The sequence below is a fragment of the Emys orbicularis genome, chromosome 5, assembly GCF_028017835.1.
Source record: "Emys orbicularis isolate rEmyOrb1 chromosome 5, rEmyOrb1.hap1, whole genome shotgun sequence".
Taxonomy (NCBI): domain Eukaryota; kingdom Metazoa; phylum Chordata; order Testudines; family Emydidae; genus Emys; species Emys orbicularis.
Window position 1 is genome coordinate 35,340,704 of NC_088687.1, and position 23,927 is coordinate 35,364,630.

Consider the following 23,927-nt stretch of genomic DNA (forward strand, 5'->3'; position numbering starts at 1 on the left):
TAAGGCTGCATAACTCATTAACTTGTTCAGAGGGACTGGGTTCTTCAGTGGGCTGGCAACAGGATGTAGCAACTTTCATTTCTAGGCAATTGGTTCAAATTCACCATAGGTCCAGAATGAAGGAAAAGTAATTGATAAATTCTGTGAAATTAATTGGTGGTCTCAGTTCAGCTCTTGTTGGCAATCTCAGAAGAGAGGCCAAGGACTGCATTGACAGGAAGACTATGAATGCAGTAATATTCTATTTATCTATCTCTATATCTTCTAAGCCAGGGGTCGGCAACCTTTCAGCAGTGGTGTGCCGAGTCTTCATTTATTCACTCTAATTTAAAGGTTGTGTGTGCCAGTAATACATTTTAATGTTTTTAGAAGGTCACTTTCTATAAGTTTATAATATAACACAAAATTATTGTTGTATGTAAAGTAAATAAGGTTTTTAAAATGTTTAAGAAGCTTAATTTAAAATTAAATTAAAATGCAAAGCCTCCCAGACCGGTGGCCAGGACCCGGGCAGTGTGAGTGCCACTGAAAATCAGCTTGCGTGCCACCTTTGGCACACGTGCCATAAGTTGACTATCCCTATTCTAAGCAATCAATCCTAATGACTCATCATTCCACAATGTTTAAAATAGTTTTAAAAGCAATATACGGAACAGAAAAGAAAGTGCAGGTAGCAACTGGTGATTAAAACAGAGTCCTTGAGGTACAATATGCAATAGGATAGGTTGTCAATGAACTACTAGAGAGAGCAGTTAATATTCCAACAGGATATAATGAGATGCCCAAAGTAAAAAGGTCACATTCATTAACAAAGCCCATCAGCAAACTCTGCTGCTGCTGAAAACGGGAGTAGTAAATACACATAATCCTCTCATCATTTAAATGACAGATTACTGAATCGCTATAGCTGATAGCTAATTAGTGTTTCTCTGAACAGTCTCTTTGCATTAATACCTTTGTATTACCTCAGTGATCTCTTTATTAACCAGTTGTGGTGCTGGAAATAAACAGCATACAAACAGAATATAATGTAAAAAGAAACAGCAAAAAACCTCAGTGGTTAACTTTCCAGTTACAGCTCCAAATTCTCTGGTGAAGGGAAATCCCTTTGAAAATAATAGGGTCATTCTCTTGTACCCCACTGTCATTGTTTCAGGATAAGTTCTATCTCTGAGCTCTCTCTCAGGCCAGGTCTACACTACCGCGGTAGTTCGGCGGCTGGCAATCGAAGTTCTGGGTTCGACTTATCGCATCTTGTCTGGACGCGATAAGTCGAACCAGGAAGTGCTCGCCGTCGACTGCGGTACTCCAGCTAGACGAGAGGAGTACCGCGGAGTCGACGGGGGAGCCTGCCTGCCGCGTGTGGACCGAGGTAAGTTCGAACTAAGGTACTTCGAACTTCAGCTACGTTATTCACGTAGCTGAAGTTGCGTACCTTAGTTCGATTTGGGGGTTTAGTGTAGACCAAGCCTAAGTTAGGTCCAATTTAGCCCTTACACCCACTCTCCTGGGGACTGGATTACAATCTTTTTTGCAGACCTGCCTCTGCCTTCAGTTTCAGGGCCAGTGTTTTTAATAATTTCCAAATTCTTTCTTCAGACTTTCTCTCTGCAGGGCTCTGGTCCTGCCATAAGCTAGGGGTGGTTGTGCTCCCCTTGGATAGTGACAAAAGAGCAACATCTTTTGACACCCATATTGTTTGTCAAGTATCAAGGATTTACAACCATTGTCTGCCTTTCTGCAGATGTGTAAAACCACCCAAGACTGAGTTAACTCTTTACTATCATGCTGTCTAATACATGGGTGCAATCAAATAGAAGAGGTACACAGCATATCAATAAAAACATTTCAGATATCTCCCATCTTCCTCACACTTTCTACTACACATTTGTATATTTCGCTGTTTGTGAATGACTTTCGGCTTGGGTCACTCCTTGGGTTCCAGCAACTTCTGAATACAAGACACAGGCTGTGAGCACCTAAATTAGGATACAGAGGTGCAAGCAACCTGAACCCGCCCTGTTCTGCCAAGGGCCTGGAAGTGCAGGTGTAACCCACAAGTGTGCAAGGCTGGCCAGAGATGGGGTGAGTCCAGAACACCTAGAAAATGCTTGATTGAGTGCATTCCTTGGACAGCTTTCATCTCTCACGGTATCCCAGCTAGAGTCTAAAGTTGCCCCCCTTACGTGAAAATAATTTGCAGCATTGATTTAGTTCTGCCATAGAAGTGAGGTACCTGTGGTCCTAGAGGATATATCTGTACAACTATGTAGTCCCTAGCACACAGAGCCAGTATGAACTCAGTGGCTAGCTTTGATGTCAGTGGTGGTCCTTGGTGAGGCATTTTAGGTTTATGCTAGGATACTAACTTCCCTTCATTCCATTACATATGTTCACTAATAATGGGGACATTTGAAAGTGCCCCTCAGTGCTATATTGTGTCTGAGAGGCTGGTTAATGAAGTACTACTGCTGCTTTGAAATCCCCTTACTGAAAGGTGCACTTTAATAAGGGGACCCAGAGCCACTGCTGCATAGGAATCCCTCATCTCGTAGCGCTAAGCTTGTCTCTCTCACCAACAGAAGTTGCTCCTATAAAAGATATTTCCTCACCACCCTTGTCTCTCTCATACATAAAATTATCAGTTGTGAATTATACACAGAATTGGGCAAAGGTACATTGATTTTCTTATTTCTCGCAGGGTAGCAGTATCCCAGCTTTCCCAGTGATAGAAAGCCTTCACTGTTTGTCACTAATTTCTGGTGAATACCCTTTCCCATGTCTCAAGGCCTCTGGATACTGCTTTGCAGGATGTACAGTTCACAAGCCTACTACAAAAATGCAAACCCTTTCAGGCAACCTAAAGAAATCTCCAAAGATTCTAGAAATGAACAAAAATATATTAGTTGTCCAGTCTAGGTAGCTCACACCTGCCATTGCAAAAACCAAACACAATCCTCTTTTGGGGACACTGTTCACCTAATGCTGATCTTGCACCACTCTTACCCCTGCATTCTCCATTCACTTCAGTGGAGTCACTACTGATTTACACAGATATGAGGTCTATTTCTGATCTTGCTCACATCTGGATTATGATGGTTTTTAGTTACATGCAGCACAGGTTTTCATTCAATACCTTTGTGACAGTATATGTATAGTACGATAGTATATATATATATCTGTTCAGTATATCAGACTACATATTCCCCCAAAGCCTCTAATTTTGCTGGTGTAATTAGTTGTACCTACAACTGCACCCACTTTTTAATTGCACACACAAGCCAGTTGTGTTTCTGACTCAGTGCAAATCTGCCGCTGTACTACTGAGGGCACACTGAAATCTGACTAAAAATCAGGGCCATAATGTATAATACATAACACTACATACTATAGCACTATGTGCATTCCTGCTTATTGCAGTAATGATGCCAGGATTACGGCTGAGATGTCACTTCTATTCCATGGTTAGGAGCATGCATAACTGATATAAAGCACTTTATTAGGAATTGTTTTATACAAAAATAAATAATTTATATATGCTCTTACCTCCGTTAATTATCTTTAGGCATCTGTTCCTTTTCTGGTGGGTTTCGAGGTGGAGACTAAAAAGATGTATACAATTTACAAACAGCCATGAATGTGACATGAGCAGTTAGGACAATATAGAATGTTGAAAAATCTAGTAAGGTCACAAAGTCTATATTTAGAGTGAGTGATTGTTTTTACAGAATGTGATATGTTAATTTTTAAAATTCTCCTTTAATTTCTACAATATCCTTTCTATATTTCTGGCAGCCACTTAAGTAATGTTTTTCTTCCAAGGTGTTAAATATGGAAAATGCTATGGGGAAAACTGTGAAACTTCTATAAAAAGTGGTCATTTTTGTTGGAGAATGAGCTGGGGTGGGTCTGACCCTTGCCTCTGACTATACAAGAGTCCCCTCCTCTTTGTTTGGGGATGTGCAGCTGCAAGGATGGAGTGGCGTCTGAGGGAGATTGAGAGGTTGGGGAGTACTGTAAAGACACCGGGCCTCTCTAAGAACATCCCAGCCATGGTCTTTAACATCTTGGGTCTTGGTCATTCCATGGAGCTTAAGTGATGCCGCCTCCCATTCCTGCCTATGGGATAATTCCAAGGAAACACTGAGTTTGTGAGCTCTTCCACTGAGTGGCATCACTTTGAATTATTTCACTCCTAACAACAGGGAAAAGCAAAGGATTTGAAATCCAATAACTGGCTCCATATTTCATGAACACTTTGAATTGGTGGATGTGTTCAAAATAAAGGTGTGTATTTTATGGTTTAGGCCCATCTCTACTTCTTATCTGTCTTATGGATTTTTGTATATGCATTCCCTTCCCTATCAGAATGGAGTCCACTGATTATCAAGTGAGTGAGTTTACTAAGATAGATGCCAGCAGTGGGAATAGAAACAAGATGCTGGTGAGAGATGAAGAGCTGGGGAAATGCATCCAGGTAATCAAGATAGTACTCATAATCAATAAGCCAACAGTTTGTGAAAGAAGCTCAATGCTATTCTGAAGGCTTTTTGGATGAAGCTATGGAAGCAATTTGGTCTTTGGCAGACAGTTGGGCAAACTTAATTAAACCATATATGCTTTATTGCCATGGGCTTCCACAGGTTCAGATTGTGAAATCTGAAAAAGTATATACCCTAGGATTGCTTTACTCCAGTAGGTGACCTGGCCATGTGCAGTACATTGGGGGAGTTGAGCTGTATTGGAGCAGTTATAACAATAAGAGGACAGAATGTTTAATATAGCAGCACGTGGTGAAATAAAGCTAGTCCTTGGAGATTAAGCTTTTTCCTCACAGAGAAATGAATAAATTAACATGCACTTTCATCTTTCATATTTAAAAAGTCAGCAGTGTCTGAAGTCATAATTATGTGCTGGCTATTGAATGGCCTATGTAAAATGACTTCCATCCAGTTCCCAGTGAACAAGCACTCACAGGACAAAACAACCATCAAAATTGCCACAGCATGTCACCCACATTGGTGGTCTCAAAGATGCCAAGGCTGGAATGGGCATAAAGACTGAGTTACCATCTCACCCCAGTTGTGGCTCCAGCAGAATAAGTTAGAGGAATATTCATGGGGCAGAACTGTGACCAAAGGACTACAATTTCCAGGTGTATAAGTCTGACATGTTTCCGGAGACCTATGTTCATTCAAAATGCAACTATGCACACTGATGAAACATATTTCCCCCCCCCCCAAATACCTGGCCTTTTGGTCTTTTCAAATACAATTTATGTTAACTTCAGATGTTTTGGAGCCTCTATCTGGCCCTGTTGTTGCTTTCCATTTTTCAGACAGAGGCTCTGCACCTCTGATCAGGTAATCTCCTACATCACGGGCGGCAGGGCTTTCAGCGTCAGCACATGGGGCAGCACTGTTGGTCTGGGCACAATAGACTACTGTTGTTTAAAACATAAGTGCATTTCTGAGTGATAGAATGGTACTACATGCCCATCCTTGGCAATAAGACTGGCAACGAGGTTGCTAATTATGGTAATTTCAATTTTGATGGCAAGTTTTATGATGTGGAAACGTGTCCACCCAGAACTGGCCTAAGAAGAGTTCATTCTACAAAAATTACCAAAGAGCCATCAGAAGACAACAATTTACAGGCAGTTCAAATCATCATGAATCACAACTATTTTCTTTAATCACCTCTGATCACTTTGAATCATCTCATTTATTTTTAGAACATGATTGTGGATGATTTTTAAATTATGGGAAATGTCAAACAAAACTCAAGGCAGTTTGTATGTGATAATGCGTAAATGTTGCAAAAGTGCCTTTGGCCAGATTCTTAAAGGTACTTAGGTGCATAATGGCTTAGTGGGATTTTCAGGAGTGCCAAGGAGCCTAACTCCATTGATTTCAATGATAGTTAGGTGCCTATGTGTTTTGAAAATCTAAAGCACCTTTTTGTATCTTTAGGCACCTAAATACCATTAAAAATCTGGCATTTAGGAGACTAAGTCTCATTGACTCTCAGTGGGACTTTTAGACTCCTAAATCACTTTTGAAAATTGCTCTTCAGCTCCTAAGTCATTTAGGTATTTTTGAAAACTTTACTATAGGAGGTTTTCTTTGGTGATTCATTTTTGTCTCCAGTTCTATAAGAATGAAACAAAAATGTGATCATATCCATGCCTTAATGGACGTCATTTTAATTGTGATCAGAGAATCAGCCTTATTAAAACCAAAGTGTTTTCTATGTTCATATTCGGTGCTTGAGCAAATAGCACGTGCATTCATATGCCACATACTTACTCCTTATTTAGTAGTAGTAATTGTTAAAATCAGATTAATCCCACTTGCCTTTCCAGAAAAAAAAAATCAAGATAAACTCTCCTGCTGCCCACAAAAGGCATATTTTTTATGATTAAATCATATATTAATAGCCACATAAAGTATTACTTGGGGACCCAAAGATAGGAAGAACTGAAATAATGTAGTAGAAGACTGAGCCTGACCCTGCTTCAACTGAAGTTTATAGCACAGTTTCCACTGAATTTAGTGGGAGGAAGATCAGCAGCAATATCAAGAAATTCAAAATCACATTTCGTAACTATAAAAAGCAAAATTCAGTTATCCCCCTGCTCATTTACAAAAATAACTAAACTCCTTCCTGAATAAGTTTATGGAATAATAAGTGTGCATGCTAAATCTAATCTTCAAACGTGGCTACTGAATAGGACATCCAAATCTGAGAGTCTAAAAGTGGGATATGGAGATATGGTTAAGGAGTCTGTTTGAAAACTGGTATCTCCATATTTCAATTGCAAATGAATTCAAACAAACAAATGTGGGAGCTATGAAAATATCGATACGTACCAGTTTGTTAAATGGTGTGGTGTACAGCAGGTCTCTAAACTGAAGGTTTTCCCCACAAACTAAAGAAAGAGAAGATATGCTACTGTCATTTTTGTTTCAAGCCACGAATTAACATCTGTTGGGTGGACAGAGATGTAACCTTCTAATGTCCCAGCCTTACACTCATCATTTTGACAATTAACTCAGTGGGAGTTGTGTAAGAACTCAAGGATTAGGTCCTCAATAGTTAAAATCTGTTTCAAAAAGATCTGGGATCCCTTCAGGTTCTTCCCAGTTTCTCCTCCTTTTACATCTCTGCCTTGTCATTCCCACCCAAGAAGGGTTGATGAAGTTCTGTCTTATACCCATTTTGAATGCCAGCTAGAGAGACTCACTTCAGAGCAATATAAGACACTGTAGCAGGATTCATAGATGTTAAGACTCGAAGGGAACATTCTGATTATCTAGTCTGACCTGTCTAATGCACACAATAGAATTTCACCCAGAATGGCAGGGCTCTCTTGTTGACCTTGAAGGTCAGGTGGGAGGTGTGGTTCATTTTGATATGAGAGAGAGAGAGAGAGAGAGAGAGAGAGAACTAGGAGAACAGGAGGTCCTGGAGGGAAACACTAGGAGACAACCAAGCTCAGAGAGAAAGCTTAGTTTGAGGTCTATATCAAGTAACTGTTTGTGAACTACCAATAAAATCAAACCCTAGGAAGGGTGTGATTCTGAATACTAACTCAGGGTCTGTGTGCTCTGTTGTGAAAGCTGATAGGGATTCAACCATTTCACAGGCGCAGTACTCTAAGCTCCTGGCAACGTGGGGACTTTCAGACTGAATCCTCTAGGTTACTACTATATCATTCAGCTAACCAAAATGCATTATTTCAATCTAAGGAATCAGCTATATAACCTGGAATTTCTGTGCAGTAGTTTTTGCCAGAGGGGCAATCTGAAAAGTACCTATGCTAAGGTGAATTTTTAAAGCTAGTATCACTTACCATTTGGATGATGTTCAATGGTGATTTTGTCTGTCAGGAGGAAAAAAATATTGTTAGAATTTGTTTTACTATCTTTCTGGCATTAGAGCAAGTGTGTGTGTGTGTGTGTGTGTATTTTCCCTCTTTGGATTGGATAAATATATAGGTGTGTAAATATATATAGCTATAGTATCGCTTGTACACCCCCCCCCCCTATAGCTATATGTGAAGGACAGTTTTTTTTTTAAGCAGTTTACTATTCTGTACTAATTGTCAAAATTAAACCGCAGGACAAATTGAACTATTTTTCATGGGATTTCACATACACTCCACTTAACAATCAATTAGCATTAATATTTAGGAACAGATTTTAGTTAACTGAGTGACTACCTGTTTAAAGGTACCTATTTTATATTTACTTTAAAAATGCTCCTTGTTACTCCAAAGAGTACTCAACGAATACTGAGTTTTATCAAAATTACTACAACACATTAACCATCAAATCTACGTAAGTGCACTGTTTTCCAATGTAATCATGAAAGCAGTAGTGTGGGTGATTTCCTGATTAGGGAAGCAGAGAAAAATAATTTGCAAACATTTTGTGATTTAGAAATAGAATTTTGCATTGACTGTGTTCACATCCTATTTTTAACAAATGTTCTGTGAATGGAGTTTTGTTTGTATAAATATTTGCGGGAAAATTTCAGGTTCATACTCAAGATTTGTCTAACTGTGAAACAAACTTAATTTCAAGACAGAATGAAATTTGATTGGGGAAGAAATGCAAGTAGTTTATAAAGTGCAGGCCATCCCATCAGGAAGAAAACAATATAGTATAACTTTAAATAATGGGAAAAAAAAAAAAAAAAAAAAAAACAGCTCACATAATGAATAATGAATACCAATTATGTGAAAAAGCTCTTGCAGTGAGCAGTTCCTGAGCAATTCACAGACACTAAATATGAATCATTTTGAACAGCGAACAAGTTAGTAAAAACCAATGTGAGTCACAAACAAGAAAAAAAAAAAAAGACTAAATTCACCACATAAACTGTTATTAGGAACTCGATTGCCCATTTCTAGTCCCAACACTTTATTAAGAAACACAGTGCATTACAGGAAAGCTGAGCAGTAGACATGGAGGGTGAAATCCTGGCCCCAACTGAAGTCAATGGCAAAACTCCCATTGACTTCAGAAGGGTCAGGATTTTATCCTAAAAGTTGATCAAGTCTTTATTACATTTAAAATAATACCTGTGAGTTAAACCAAGATACACAAAGTGCTCACTAGGGCCTGATCTAAAGGCCAACCTGGGATTTGGATTGGTACCTAAGCAGAGATATGGCATATTTATCCCACAATTCATGTCTTCATTGTATTGAAATGCTACTTAGATATAATTTACCATACAAAATTTCTTCTTCTGGTCTTTTCCCAATAATGCTATCTCTGAGCTGGCGTACTTTTTCCTTAAAAAAGAAACACACAAACAACAATAAAAATCAATAACTAGGGTTGATTGTAAAAAAATAATGAATGAATAGCTGGAAAAGGTTGGCTTTTTAGTATTCTGAACATTTAGCTTCTCACTACAGGAAAATCATTTAAAAAGGCTAGGAAGAATGCTATGCTGCTCTATAGGTGCAGCCTTTTAGTTTCAGCATTTATCCCCAAGCCATCAGCAAGTTATGGCGTATCCAGGGCTAGACAGTTACACTGATATCCACATAGATTTAGACAGTCTGCATCGGTCTTCGTAGCCATAATAAGGGGTAGTCATTTTCTAGCCAATTGAGAAATAAGGTGCCAGTAGAAAGAAACTTTAGGATCTGATCCTACCATCTTTATTCATGATAAGTAGCAACTTACTATGCAAGTAATCCAACTGATTGTCTGCAAAGACATATTGAGTCTTAAATATTTATTTTCTGTTTAAAACAAATGTTTAGTGTGAACAAATTTCAGCCCATGTATTACTTGTGAACTGCAAATTGAAACAGGCATTTTAATGGGGCTGTTCGCAGAATAAAATACTATTCAGCATGAATACTGATATGGTAATAGAATCATGGTCTAAGGGATCTGGAAGATATCCTATTCTTCACTTCAGTTCTTTGTACTTCTGATAATTGCTAGTGGGGCTACTGCCAGCATAATGATTTCTTTGTTGCAGTACAAAAGTGGTTCCATTTTAGTGGTGGGTGGGAATACAATGATCCCTATATGTATATACCAGACTGTAGCGCGTAATTCTGCATGCAAGTTCTTTGAGACCTGTTTAAAACACTATGTCATATATCTGAAATGGTAAAACTTCCATTAACTGGCTCTATTCGTTTTGGGAGTTGGTTCCCCTCCTGCGTATAATTGAGAAGGGTTCAGCTTATTCGGTGAGAGAAGGCTTATGGAGAAGAATTCAAAGATAATTTTTCATACGTGTTACACAGCTTTCATAGATGGTCAAAATAATAAGAACAAGATTTAAAAAAATAAAACAAAACATCAACAAACTGGTGCAAAAGCTATGTTCTAAATCCATAGTTAGGTACCAAAATACTCAACCTACATTAAGTGTTGAGAACCCCCTTGGTCTCACTGAAATCAGCTGCTGGGTGCACAATACTTTTGAAAATCAGGGCCCCTGGGTATGCCTATACCACAGCTGGGTGGCCCGATTCCCAGTGTGGACAGACTTGTGTTAGCTCTGCTTGAGCTAGAATGCTAAAAAGAGCAGTGTGGATGTAGCAGCATAGGCGGAGGCTGAGGCTAGCTGCCTGAGTCTATGCTTGCTGAACTCTTGGGTTTGAACTTGTGTGGCTAGCCCAAGTCGCATCTGCACTGCAATGTCCATGCTGCCACTGTTAGTGCACTAGCTCAAGCAGAGCTCGTGCAAGTCTGTCTGCCAGTGCTGGGAATCACAGCTGCGGTATAGATGTACGCTTATTTGGATGCCTAAGTATGGATTTAGGACTCCAAATTTAGGTACCTATTTTTGAAACTCTTGGACAAGGTGCCCTACAAGCAAACATAATCCTTCAAAAGTATACCTGCTGTGGAACTTCTAATCTGCTTTTTTCATTCTGCCATTGTTTAAATTTCTCAAGTGCTTCATCCACAGTAATTGTTCCCTTCTTCACCTGTTCCTGCAAAAGGATCAGTTCTTCCTGTCCAGAAGGGATGTTGTGTCTCAAAGTCGTATAGGTGGAAGTGTCAGTTCGAACTTTGTCTGTAGTTATCAAGTGTAAAGAGTTTAAAAAAAGGCACAAACAGTTAATTCATTTCGAAAACTGTTTTTCTTTTCAATGAAAGCTCATTTTGAGCAAGACCATGTGAGCAGCAAATCTGTAAGGAGATGGCAATTAATCTTTACCATCGTAACCATGTTTACAGCCAAGCTCTATAGAGAAAAATGCAATGAGCTATTTGCTAGTGTTCTTTTGAAGTAGTGTGTCCTGGTGAACAAAACTTTCAAACTCATTGTCATTTGCCTGATTGGTTCACTCTTCATTAAATTAAGTTTATGTAGCAGCTCCTCTTTTGAGATAGTGCCGTACCATTAATTAATTATGAAATTCCACAGAATTCAAAAGGAAGTCCTGACATAAGAGCTGCCATATTGGGGCAGACGATGGTCCATTTTGCCCTGTATCCTGTCTCCAATCGTGGCCTGTACAAGAGCTTCAGGGGGAGTGTACAGAATGAGGCAATTATGGAGTGATCCACCCCGTATTCCATTCCTGGCTTCTGGCAGTCAGAGGTTTAGGGTCACCCTGAGCATGGGGTTGCATCCGTGACCATCGTGGCTAAGAGCCATTTAGATCATGCCAAGTTATTGGCTTTATAAACCATAACATTACTTGGGGATAGGAGTGGAAGATCCCAAATTCCCATTAATATCCATTTCCCTCACTCCCCAAACTCCCATCAATATCCATTTTCCTCTCCCCCCAAATTCACATAACATATTTCCCAATAGCTTGTGCTGAGAGTAGGTTAGAAGCTGTTTTGAATTTTCATATAATTCACTCAACTATAATGATCAGAAAATATGCAGGGTCAAAAAGAAATCTTATAATTTATATGTAGCTTCATAGGACTAGATTCTAACTAATCCCTATACAGGTGTGCAATTGAAGGGAAGTAATATGAGTTCTATGCTGCCACCCTCACAGTTTAGCCCATATGTTCTTAGTATTCTCAGCTATTGGAATGGCTGCTTGGGGGCAAAGGCAGCTGGGAGTAGGTTAAAGCAGCCCAGAGGCTGCTTTGATTTTTTGAGGGATTCTGAAATAGCTCTGTCAGCCCCAGAATCAGGGAACTGAAAAAGGTGGCATAATACCACTGCTGGTCCCCTCTCCTTGGCTCCTACACAGAATGCAGCTAGACTGAATCTCAGAATTGGAGCCATAGTATTTGTCTTTACCTACATGTAAGCTCTTAATTGATTATGTCTGATTCCTTACTGTGCCATGCATGACATCCCTTTGTTCTACATGAGGGATGACCAGCTGTGCAAAGGGAAATATACCTTGATGAAGAGAAAAAAAAGTCATTATTGAGCCCCATTCTGCTCTTTTCCAAGAATATTAAGTACCAGCATACGTTGGCCATGAATCTCCACCACTTTGCATCTCTGATAATCATTTACATTTGTGCTAAGAGAGTGCAAATTACTATACCAGATGCCAGGCAGTGGAAAAATCAAACCTAAAACGTTTTACAGGAATAACCTTTGTAGGGATACACTAGCAATGCTCCATTACTAAATGTTGCAGTTATTGAATCATTACCCAGAAACATCCTATATTTCAACACATTTTTTTAATGAATTTAGTGCAAAAAGAGACACTGACAGCACTGGCAAGTGGCGTTCTCGGTTTATTCACTGAACAGACAACTGCAATGCAGCTTCCCTACTCTGCTTCAACTAATACGCCCTAATCCTGACCTAGAGGGGCTATTTCCTGGAAGGATAATTCAGTCTCTACTCCATGTGCATTCGTTTAACAGTAACAATGCTAGTTATGCTAGGATACCAATTAATGCCAGTTGCGGTGGTTATTTAGTGATATGGACTCTTCTCAAATAGCAGTTGGGCTAGGACCAGCAACTCATTTTACATGGGCCACAAAGCAGCCATGAGATAAGCTTTGGTCACTTGCTATTGACTCAGGCAGGTGTGACAAAGTTCCTCCTCTATCTTGGTGGGTCCTGCGCTTATTGGCAGATTTTCTTGCCTCAGAGATTCACCATGTGGGTTGGGGAACAGCCCAGAGACCTTCCCCTCTGGAAGAACCCACCATCCAGGTCCATTGGGAGGTTTGGGGGGGAACCCAGGCCCGCCCTCTACTCTGGGTTCCAGCCCAGGGCCCTGTGGACTGCAGCTGTCTATAGTGCCTCCTGTAACAGCTGCATGACAGCTACAACTCCCTGGGCTACTTCCCCATGGCCTCCTCCAAACACCTTCCTTATTCTCACCACAGGACCTTCCTCCTGGTGTCTGATAACGCTTGTGCTCTTCAGTCCTCCAGCAGCACACCCTCTCACTCACAGCTCCTTACGCCTCTTGCTCCCAGCTCCTCACACTCCCACCACAAACTGAAGTGAGCTCCTTTTTAAAACCCAGGTGCCCTGATTAGCCTGCTTTAATTGATTCTAGCAGCTTCTTCTTAATTGGCTCCAGGTGTCCTAATTAGCATGCCTGCCTTAACTGGTTCTAGCAGGTTCCTGATTACTCTAGTACAGCCCCTGCTCTTGTCACTCAGGGAACAGAAAACTACTCATCCAGTGACCAGTATATTTGCCCTCTACCAGACTCTTGTACCCCACTGGTCTGGGTCTGTCACACAGGTTAGAACTGATGCACAGCGTACGTATAAGTCACCCAGTTCCTCCTTTTTTAGTTTTAATCATTATAGCGAAAGCTGATAGAAAAGTGCAAAGTCATTTTTGCTTTTTCATATGTTTCCAAAAAGCTTTTATAAAGCCCCTCACTGATTTGCTTTGTTAAAATAATAACTTTTTATTTATTTGAATTGATTTTTATAAGCTGAAATACTATTGGGGATTTAGGCCATCCTGGTAGGAAAAAAAAGATATTAAATAATCCAAGAAAAAGTCAAGCCAGAGCAAAACTCTCATAGTCCCATTAAGGAGCATCAAGACAGTTAAAATAGCAAAATGAGGTTCCACACCTTGTTTCCTGAAAGCATAGTACATCTTCTCGTTATCACTCTGAGTTCTGGAGCCCTTTTGCTGAAACACTGCAACAAAATTAAAAATGTTAGGAAGCTGGTCACAATTACACAATAAGGAGATAGCTCAATGCTTATCAGAACTTCAGTGTCCTGCAAGGTAATTTTGGACCATTGAAAATAAGATGGAAGAGAAAAAAATCTCTCTCTCAATGTATACCAGAAGCATTTCTGGAATTTGCTCATGTGAAAGAAGAATGCACAAAAAGTAATGCTGTGGAAAGGAAACTGGATGCCAAAGTGATATAGAGTAGTTGGAAGACTCAATGACAAAGCAGAATCAACTTCAAGTAGTTGAAGTCCAAAGAATGAACTCTTTTGCAAGCACAAGAAGGTGCAGGAACAAATTCAGATATTTATGAAAGAGAAGACTAAAGAGGTGCTAAAATGTGCAGAGACTCAGTGCAAGCGAAGAGCAAAACACACAGGGGGGAAAAAAAAACCTTCTATTGGAGAATGTCTGGATGTGCTTTGCCAGTAACAGAGAGAAAAGACAGTACCAGGAAGAAACATGTATTCTGCCTTCCATTCAGGGTCATTCAGAGAGACGAGAAAAGAAAAGCTAGTTCTTAATGGTGGGAAAAGTTGCACAAAATCACAAAAGGAACAGAAAGCCTGTTTATAATGAAATGATTCCAGATCATAGCAGTCTGTTAAAAGCTTTTGAAAAGCAGGCCCCCTGAAAACAAATGGGCAAGGAATCTTTTAATTGTGACCAGAGTAAGGAGAGGATGACCAATGAAGAATGTCTATAGATGTGTAGTAACACTGCTTATTATGACCAAAAAAACAAACAAACCCCACAACCACCTATGGATTCCTTCGTTAGGGCTGGAAGGAAGATAGCCTTTGTAAAGCATTGAAAAAGGGTTATTTGTCCTCTTTAAGACCGCTGTAGTATTGCAACCTGAGAACCTTAGCACCACTACTAGTTAACCTGCCACAAGAACTATTAAGAGTGCACAAGCTGTTAGCTACTACAGCTCTCCTAATAACAGTTTTAAAACTGTACCTCTGTGTGTGTTTGGATTTAGCTTGCACTGGACAACACAGCTACTGACTACAAAAATACCCAGATCTTTCCTATGAAACTCTGTGGAGAAGAAATTTTTTTTGTACATGTCTAATCATGATTTTTCTTTTAACCCTTTTTTGTAGTTATGTCTTTTTACTACTAATTTGTAAAGTTGTTTTGTTGCATAGAGAGACATGATTTTAGCCAGCCACAGAGTGCCCACATATTATGGTGAAGGGTATTTTAGAAAACAATAAAACAAAACAATAATTAATAATAAATAGACACATTATCACATTAGTGACATATAATTTGTATTACAATGTTTACAAATAATTGCTAAACATCATGGGCCTGCTTTTGAGCTCAGTTAAACTGGTGCACATATTGCGTTCTATTGATGCAAATTGAATTACCCCAATGAAGTCAATGGAGTTAACACTGTTTGATCAGAATTTGGACCCAAGAGTGAAAGGTATAGTGCAGCATTTAAAACTTGTCTGAACCCATGGAACTCCTGAATTTTAATTCCATCTCTGGCACACATTCTGTTTATTGCACTGGACAGGTTGTTTAACGTTTCTGCCTTAGCTTTGCAACCTGTAAAATAGGGCGCAATTGTTGGCTGCCTCACATGGGGAACTGAAATGATTAATTAAACCATTTTTTAAAAGTATTTTGGAAATAGAAAACATTTATGTTAGTGCTACGTACTATTACTTATAACAGTAAACAGAAGAAAACAATCTAAACGAACGTGAATTAATAGCAATTGCTAATGTTTGTTTGTCCTTTCCTAATTACCAGCAATTACAATTTAGTTGGTTTCTTAATCAGAAACAAAATTAAGATGCAGTAAATGAATTCTGCAATTTACATATGATATCTGCACAATACACAGTGCCCAATAACGTATGTAATACAACTATATGAAAAAGAATGTGTAGTCACATAGAATTCTAAGGATAAAGCATTTGAGTCCCCATCCTACAAACATTTAACATGTGAGTAATTTTATTCATGTGAACAGACACATTGAGTTCAGTGGGACTATTTAAGTGCATATAGTGCATTAAATTGTGGGCCTGTAGCCTTAGAATTGAGTGAGCTCAGCATCTTTTCATGATCAAATCCTATGAAGCAAAGCTTTTAAGCACATGCATATCTTTAAGCATGAGTACCCCTACTGAAGTCAATATATTTCTGTATTTCCAAGGCCTCTATTTATTTCATCTTATTTTTTTCATATTCTAGAAATTGATAGCCAGACCTGTAAGAATCTAATCTCCCCCCGTTTTATATCATCCAGGAGCTTTTCCATTATGAGACTATCCCATACTCTTCTAAGACTAAGAATATTGTCAGAAGGCTCCTTTCTCATCCAAAACACTGCAAAACGCAGATCTGATGCTATCAAAAGGTGTGAGCAATTTTTTATTATGGAGTGGCTAGATCTTTTTATCTGTAAGCCCCCAAAGTTTTACTAATAGATCCACTGGTAATTTCTCTTTTGTTCTGTCCATGATGAAGTTTAAGATAATTGACTAATATTCCTGTGCTTAGGAATTTTTCTACCAAATATAGCTAAAGGCATGAGTTGTCTGACACATCTCTGTAGATTTCCTTTAAAGGAGAGGTTGTCAGGTACCACTTTAATAGGACTTATGATTATTTTCTTTTATAGTTACACATACGAAAGAGGAGCTGCTGTATGGCAAATAAGAGACCACAGCTCTAGGAGCCAGATCCAAAGACCAATAAAGACAAAGAAAAGATTACCATTGGCATCAGTGGGCTTTGAATCAAGACCACAGGGAATTTTCTTATCTATAACTTTTCCCACTTATTAATATAATTACATTTGTCTTCAATGGCAAGTGTTGGAATAATTAATATTTGAAATTATTAATATTAATATCAGAGACCACCTGACTAATTTAAGCATAAATTCCTTTATTAAGGCCAAAGGCCAAATGGTATTTTATGCAATTGCTATAGGCATGCCTAACAGCTTAAAAATAAGCAGTCACTACACCCAATAAAGTAACGAAGTATTCATAAGCATGCAATCAGTATACTTACAAATAGGCCAGAGCTGGGGAAAACCATCTCATCCTGGTGAACTCCAGCATGATCAGGTAGGATCTGACAAAGAACCTTCAGATTCATGGCTCTCTTTGTACCTGCAGTTAATTTGCTGACTTTAGCAAAAACCCAATTTCCTTCCTCTAAGCCAAGGCCTTCCTTTCTTATCTCCTCGCCCCTTCTTGCTCACCAGCAGAACAGTGGGAAGGGTTGTGCTTGTTTCTTTTAAGACAGTTTTTCTTTGTCTTGTTACTGCAGCTCTTTATTTTATTAGTTACTTTTTGAACCATACATCCTTCCCACATGATAAGCAATAGCCAGTTTATATGTCTTCTTATTCTACAACCTTCTTTTACTTACTGATTGGGACCTTTTCTTTATTAGCCATGAATAATAAAGCAAATATATTATTTTCTTAACCAAAAAAACCTAACTTTAATTCTTTTATTTTCTTAATTATCCCTACAGCAAGTTTAATAAAAGTTCATTATATAGTTTTAAAATTATGCCCTTGGAGGCTATGATTTTTTTAATCTCGGTGAGTGATCTCTTAAAGCCTACCTCTGTCAAGAATTTGAAATAAAATGTTTTAATTGTGTACAGTTAGATACTAGTATATCTGTATTGAAAACTCTTTATAATGTCTCTGAGTCCATTATTTTCTCCCCTCTAATTACTTCCCCTCCTCTTTACAGGTTGACTGTTTTACAGGTTAATTTTTTCTCGTTTGTTAAACATGGGATGAGTATCTCCTGGGGGGAATTGCTGTTAGAGAAGAATCCTTATCTAGTCCCAGAATTTTAAAACAGATGGGGACCCTTTTCAGCAAGTTTCAGGTATTTTAATAAGAACATTATATATCGTAAAAGGTTACTGAAATCTTCCTGCTTCATCTTAGAGTCAGAGTCATAAGATTAGAAGGGACCACAAGGGTCATTTAGACTAATCCCCTGCCAAGATGCAGGATTTGTTGTGTCTAAACCATCCAAGACAGATGGCTAACCAGTCTCCTTTTGAAAACCTCCAGTGAAGGAACTTTTACAACCTTCATCTGGTGTTCAAGACTGCCTCCATCTTACAATCTTATCAAAGCCCATTACATTACATACCACCAACACTATATCATTTTCTTTAATTAACCCTAATGATCTTATTACACTAAATATATTGTAAAATAGAAAATTGCAATATTCTAATATCTTTATGGGGATTTCTATTGGAAGGATTTGAAAGAAGACCCAAAATGGTCATTTCTGCCATTAAATATTTTAAAAATCTTTTCAGTAAAGGCTCATAATTTGCTTCATGTAATTTTTCCAGAAGGAGGTAATATTAGATGTTAATACAAATATATTTGCCCAATGGATTTTAAAGTTTTTTTGTAAAGATTTTTGGGTATCCTAGTTTAACTCTCTTTGCTATATATCATCTTGATTTATCTTTCTTTTGTTACTATTTTTTCAGGTATCTTATATCAAAGATGATTAAAGCATAGCTTTTCCTAGCATTAACCTTTAATATGTTTGTTTTGTGAACTTTATTGGATAATATTTTAATCTATTTAAGTTAACTTGCTCTTGAGTATGTTTGATCATTACATTCATGAGTTACATTCTGACTTGCTCACTATTAATGCAATTATTGCAGTTTCTTGCTGCTGCTGTCAGATTTGCCCTGTGAGGAGCAAAATGTCAATTCCTCGTTTGTGAATGAGACTAAGGATAAAGTGTGGGGAGGGACCAGAGGAGAGGGAGTTATCTTTGTCCAAATAAAAGTGAAAAATTATGTCCTTGCAGTAAGCCCACCATTTCCATAGATGAAAACAGAATCTGTGCATGTGCATTTTGGGATAGAATTTGTCCCCAAACTTTTACACATGCTAGTATGGGGTTATCTTTATGTTACCAAACATATGGAATTATCTAAGAGGCATCTATTCTTACTAGGGACATTTACTTATAATGTAGCGGGCCAGGCCTCAGTGCCATTTAAGCTCACGACTTGGGCTTTGCACATGTGTGGGGAGTGGAAGTCATGAAGGGAGTGCCTCTGTACTGCAGGATGGGTCTTCAGATTGACCTTGTACAGAATGGTAAGGAAGGTGCTGATGGAAGCAAGCCAAGGGAGTGGCCAGAAGCTTCATGTTCTGGGGAATGCAATTCCAACACACTGCACAAGTGTTGTTAATACACTGAAAAACTGGACCAATGCCCAGGAATGGCCCTAGGGGGTTTGCCGGCCAGGACAGAAAATGGATTTTGGTGTCACCCCCAAAACAAGCAGCTGAGCAAAACACAAATGAACCAAAATGGCCAGCTGAGAAAAACAAAACAAAAAACCCAGCTGAGTAGTATGGAGCCCCCTGAATGTTGACACTCAGGGTGACTGCCCTGCTTACCCACCCTAGAAGTGGCCCTATTGAGACCCATCCCTAGCTTCAGTTTAGGGGGTTAGATTTCACCTCTCTGACTCTCACACCTTTATCTCCATAGAGCCCACCTAGTCCAACTGCAGTATTTTCTCCATTGTGGGCGTTTTCTCCTATTTGTATGTATAGGGTTATTAGTGTTCAAAGGATTTTTTCTTTTTAAAGTAGGAAACAATAGAGTAACCACAACATCGAGGTGAAGTTGTGATTATTACTGCATAAAAAGGCATCTGTACTCTATTTTCTACCAGGATTGTTAAATCAATAGCTTGGGGTATGAGAATTAAGAGCAGAGTTTCTAGCAAAATCATCAATAGGGGAAATGAAGTGAGTCCAGGATGGGTACTCTCAACAATATCCCTGATTGGGAAGTACTTTAACTGATAGGCTTTGAGATTTCTGCTGAGCTTTGAAATGCTGGAGTAATCAGAAATGGAATTAGTCTTCCAGCTGTTGAAAGTAAAATCGTTAAAACCACTCTGCATCTTGCTGAAATGATTTCAGCTGGCAACAAACGCTCAGTGTGGGCGAAGTAAGTGAAAACAAATTAGTCCAATTTTTGGAATGACTGAAAAGATGTCTAAGCATAATGCTATATATACAATGGACATGTACAGAGATGAATCAAGCAATTTGCTCTACCACCCATATGTTGTAACACAGGGGTGGGCAAACATTTTGGCCCGAGGGCCACATCTAGGTATGGAAATTGTATGGTGGGTCATGAATGCTCACGAAATTGGGAGTTGGAGTGCGGGAGGGGGGAGGGGGGGGCAGGAGCTCCAGCTGGGGGTGCAGGCGCTGGGGATGAGGGGTTGCCGGTGCAGAAGGATGCTCTGGGCTGGGACCGATGGGTTTGGAGGACGGGAGGGGGATCAGGGCTGAGGCATGGGGTTGAGGCGCGGGAGGGGGTCAGGGGTGCAGACTCCGGGCGGCGCTTACCTCAAGCAGCACCCAGAAGCAGCGGTATGTCCCCACTCCGGCTTCTATACGAAGGCGTGGCCAGGCAGCTCTGCGTGCTGCCCCGTCTGCAGGCGCCGCCTCTGCAGCTCCCATTGGCCACTGTTCCTGGCCAATGGGAGCTGCAGGGGCTGCGCTTGTGGTGGGAGCAGCATGCAAAGCCCCCTTGCTGCCCTTGTGCCTAGGAACTGGAGGGGGGATATGTTGCTGCTTCCAGGAGCTGCACAGAGTGGGGCAAGCCCCCGACCCCGCTCCCTAGTGGGAACTCGAGGGCCAGATTTAAACATCTGAGGGCCGGATGCGGCCCTCGGGCCTTAGTTTGCCCACCCCTGTTGTAACATCTGGTATACGGTTGAAGTACTATATGGGAAAGGGCTTGCTTGTGTGACAGAGGAAGATTATTCTGTCCTTTCCCACATAAAGAAGAATAAAAAGGTGCAAAGGGCATCAGTAAAACAAACCCTCATTTTGATGGCCAAGATATCATAATTTATTTCCATCCAAGGCAGGGTGTCTATTTTCTGAGCCTCTCTGCTTCAGGTAATTTTAAGAAGCTATGCACTTCCATTACACTTATTTATCCAACCTGTACCTACAATGATCTCTAAAATACTAAGAAGATGTATATGTATACATCTTTTCAATGTATATTCATATTATGGCTGATTAAGGCCTGTGTGTAGTGCATGTATGTCAAAAAACAGAAATCCAACTTAAACTATAAATGAAAAACCAATACACTTTACATACAATACATAGATACATATATCCCAGAGAAAAACTATGTCAAAATGGAGTTAAGATTGAGAGTACCTGTAACTAGTTTAGGGTACAATGCATTACAGGAATGTTATAATCACCCCCCACCAAAAGCATTATAAACCCTGAAAATTCAGTTTTCCAGGTTCAATTTAAAAAGAAATACAAACATAGTAAGTATGAAAATGCACAGGTAGTGTACCTAAATAACCTTATCTCTGCCCTATAGTCACATTATGCGTTAACCATATGTTTATGATTAAGGCATTTCAGAGTTTGCAATCTCAGATTAGATTACACTGATCTCTAAAGAAACATTATATTTGTTTTAACTCTCTCCTCCCCCCCGTCCCCCCAGGTGTCACTACAAGACAGTTAAAATTGTTTAGATGCCCTGGCTGCATTTCCATAACATGTCTGGCATTCTTTTAAGCATGCACTGTAATCCAATTAACTTTCTCATGTAAGGAAAGCTGGAGAGCAAAAAGCAGATGTAGGCAGATTCCAGCAGGGAAGAGAAACAGAAAACAAATACTTCAAAGCATGACTGCAGTGACACCTTGGAAAAATGCCAAATGACAGGGTTGCAGAATTACAGAATCCACAGGACCCTGATTGAGATGAACGGGACAGTTCACACGTGTTCAAGTTATTGTTTCAGGCTCTGCAGATGCAGGCAGGAAATATTACACTATTTCAACCTTGATAACTTGAACCAAGCATCTCTCTATAACCCTACAGACTAGAAAATACTTTAAAAATGAAATCTGAGATTCTGGAGCACAATTCTATGGCAAAGGGGACTTTCCACAGCGAATTCTTTGGCCAATAGGAGTTGCAGAATGTACACAGGACCCTGGTTATTGTATTCTGTTTGCACAGTGGCTGCAGACTAAAGGAGGAGTTGGAATTTGGCTCCCTAAGATTTGCTCAATTTCTAATGCAAAACTGAAATAAGGGATTGACATAGGCAACTACATTTGAACTTTGAAAGATCAAAAATTTACTCAGTGATGACATCTTGAAAACAATAAAATTATGGCATGATTAACAATATAGTCACCTCAGAGAGAAAAAAAGCTCCATTATGAGAGATGTAAACTTTGATGAATTTAGTTAAAGGTCTCTAATCTTATTTTCCTCTTTAGCTGTCTAAAATAGGAGGCTAAGACAAGAAAATTACTGATTGTTGTGTTAGCGACACCATGTCTAAAGACAAAAAAAAAAATCACTGATGACATATATACAATTTGTGTTGATTTTTACAATAATCCATTATTGATATGAATGAGGCAACTTTCGTGAAATTGTGCTCTTGAGGATGAATGTGACTGAGTCAGAAAATCAGCATAATGTCACCTATTCAACACTTTCAGTAAAATATACACATGATGCAGCAGAAGGAGACAAAACGGTGGATATCACTCATCTAAAATCAGCTTGATCATGGCTATTCAAGTTGAATTTATTTGTCAACTTCACCGAGTCTGTTCTTAGCAGGCTACCTATAACAAGAACTGCATTGCTTAGGAAACATTGACAATTACTAATCACAAAATTTGAAAAAAATTCTACACTGGGATACAGGGCTAAATGATAGTGTGAGTTAATTTATACACCAGGATTTTACTTCTTAATATCAACGTTCACATCTTAACTAGGTCACCGATCGGAATAAGTTTGTTAGTTTCAAACTTATCCTTACTGAATATCTGGTCACATCATAAAACAATCACACAATTAACTACAATGACTGCATCTGATCAAGAGAAGGCCAACAATGAAATAGTAGGGGTAGGTTACAACTCAGAGTTATGGTGTATAGATAGATGTATGTACAGAATTATTTCTAGCTTTACTTAGTGTAATTATTTTATTACTTAAAGATCATCCCAGGTGTGCATGGCATTTAGAAAAATAAAACTGACAAGTCTCTTACCTGGGGGAGATTAAAATCTAAATTAGACAAAATACAGCAAGAGATGTCAGTAAACAGAGGACAGCAAGCAGGGAATATGGAAGAATGAGGATTGACACAGTTAGGGGTCATAAGTTATACTGACTGTTATGTTCATATCTTGTTAGATATTTTTGGTTTCTTTTGTTTTGTTCTTTCATATATTTAGTTTGTTATTAACATTTGGAGCACTGCCTTGGAATGGAAGCTAGGGTAGAGGTCATCAGTGGAAGGCTAACGAAAAAAAGTGAATTTTGCATAAGGTCACTGGTCTCTAACATTCATAAGCCCAGTGGGAAAATTTGCACATTTAAAATATTAAAATAAAATTTTAAAAATCTTGGGGTTCACAAAGTGAAATCAACTAGGGTGAATGAAAAGTTATGAATAGTGAGGGCTAGACAGTTGCTTGGGGGACACACCCATCCACAGAAATAATGGGTACTCAGCATCCCCCCTCATAGTCCTGCATAGGCTACCTGGACCTTGGATCCAAGTGCACAGGAATAAGTCATCAAGAAAACGAATAAACTGTCTAACACAGCTGAGCAGGTTGGGGAGGGTGTAATTTGCAGCTGGTATGCACTGTGCCTAAAGACACAATCTAGCCCTATATGAATCCACAACAAAAATA

The 23,927-nt window shown here is 39.2% G+C and overlaps 1 protein-coding gene across 1 annotated transcript in view; it reads right to left on the reverse strand.

Annotated features, from left to right (window-relative positions):
* Positions 1 to 3,551: 3,551 nt before the first annotated feature.
* The window catches only part of BANK1 (B cell scaffold protein with ankyrin repeats 1), a 233,933-nt gene continuing 213,557 nt past the window's right edge, over positions 3,552 to 23,927 (reverse strand). Inside the window, exons 11-16 of the mRNA XM_065405166.1 lie at positions 14,030 to 14,098; positions 10,883 to 11,061; positions 9,241 to 9,304; positions 7,856 to 7,885; positions 6,873 to 6,931; positions 3,552 to 3,602 (exon numbers count right to left, since the gene is read on the reverse strand). Of these exons, the coding sequence (XP_065261238.1) occupies positions 3,552 to 3,602; positions 6,873 to 6,931; positions 7,856 to 7,885; positions 9,241 to 9,304; positions 10,883 to 11,061; positions 14,030 to 14,098 (452 nt within the window). The remainder of the gene's footprint in view (positions 3,603 to 6,872; positions 6,932 to 7,855; positions 7,886 to 9,240; positions 9,305 to 10,882; positions 11,062 to 14,029; positions 14,099 to 23,927) is intronic.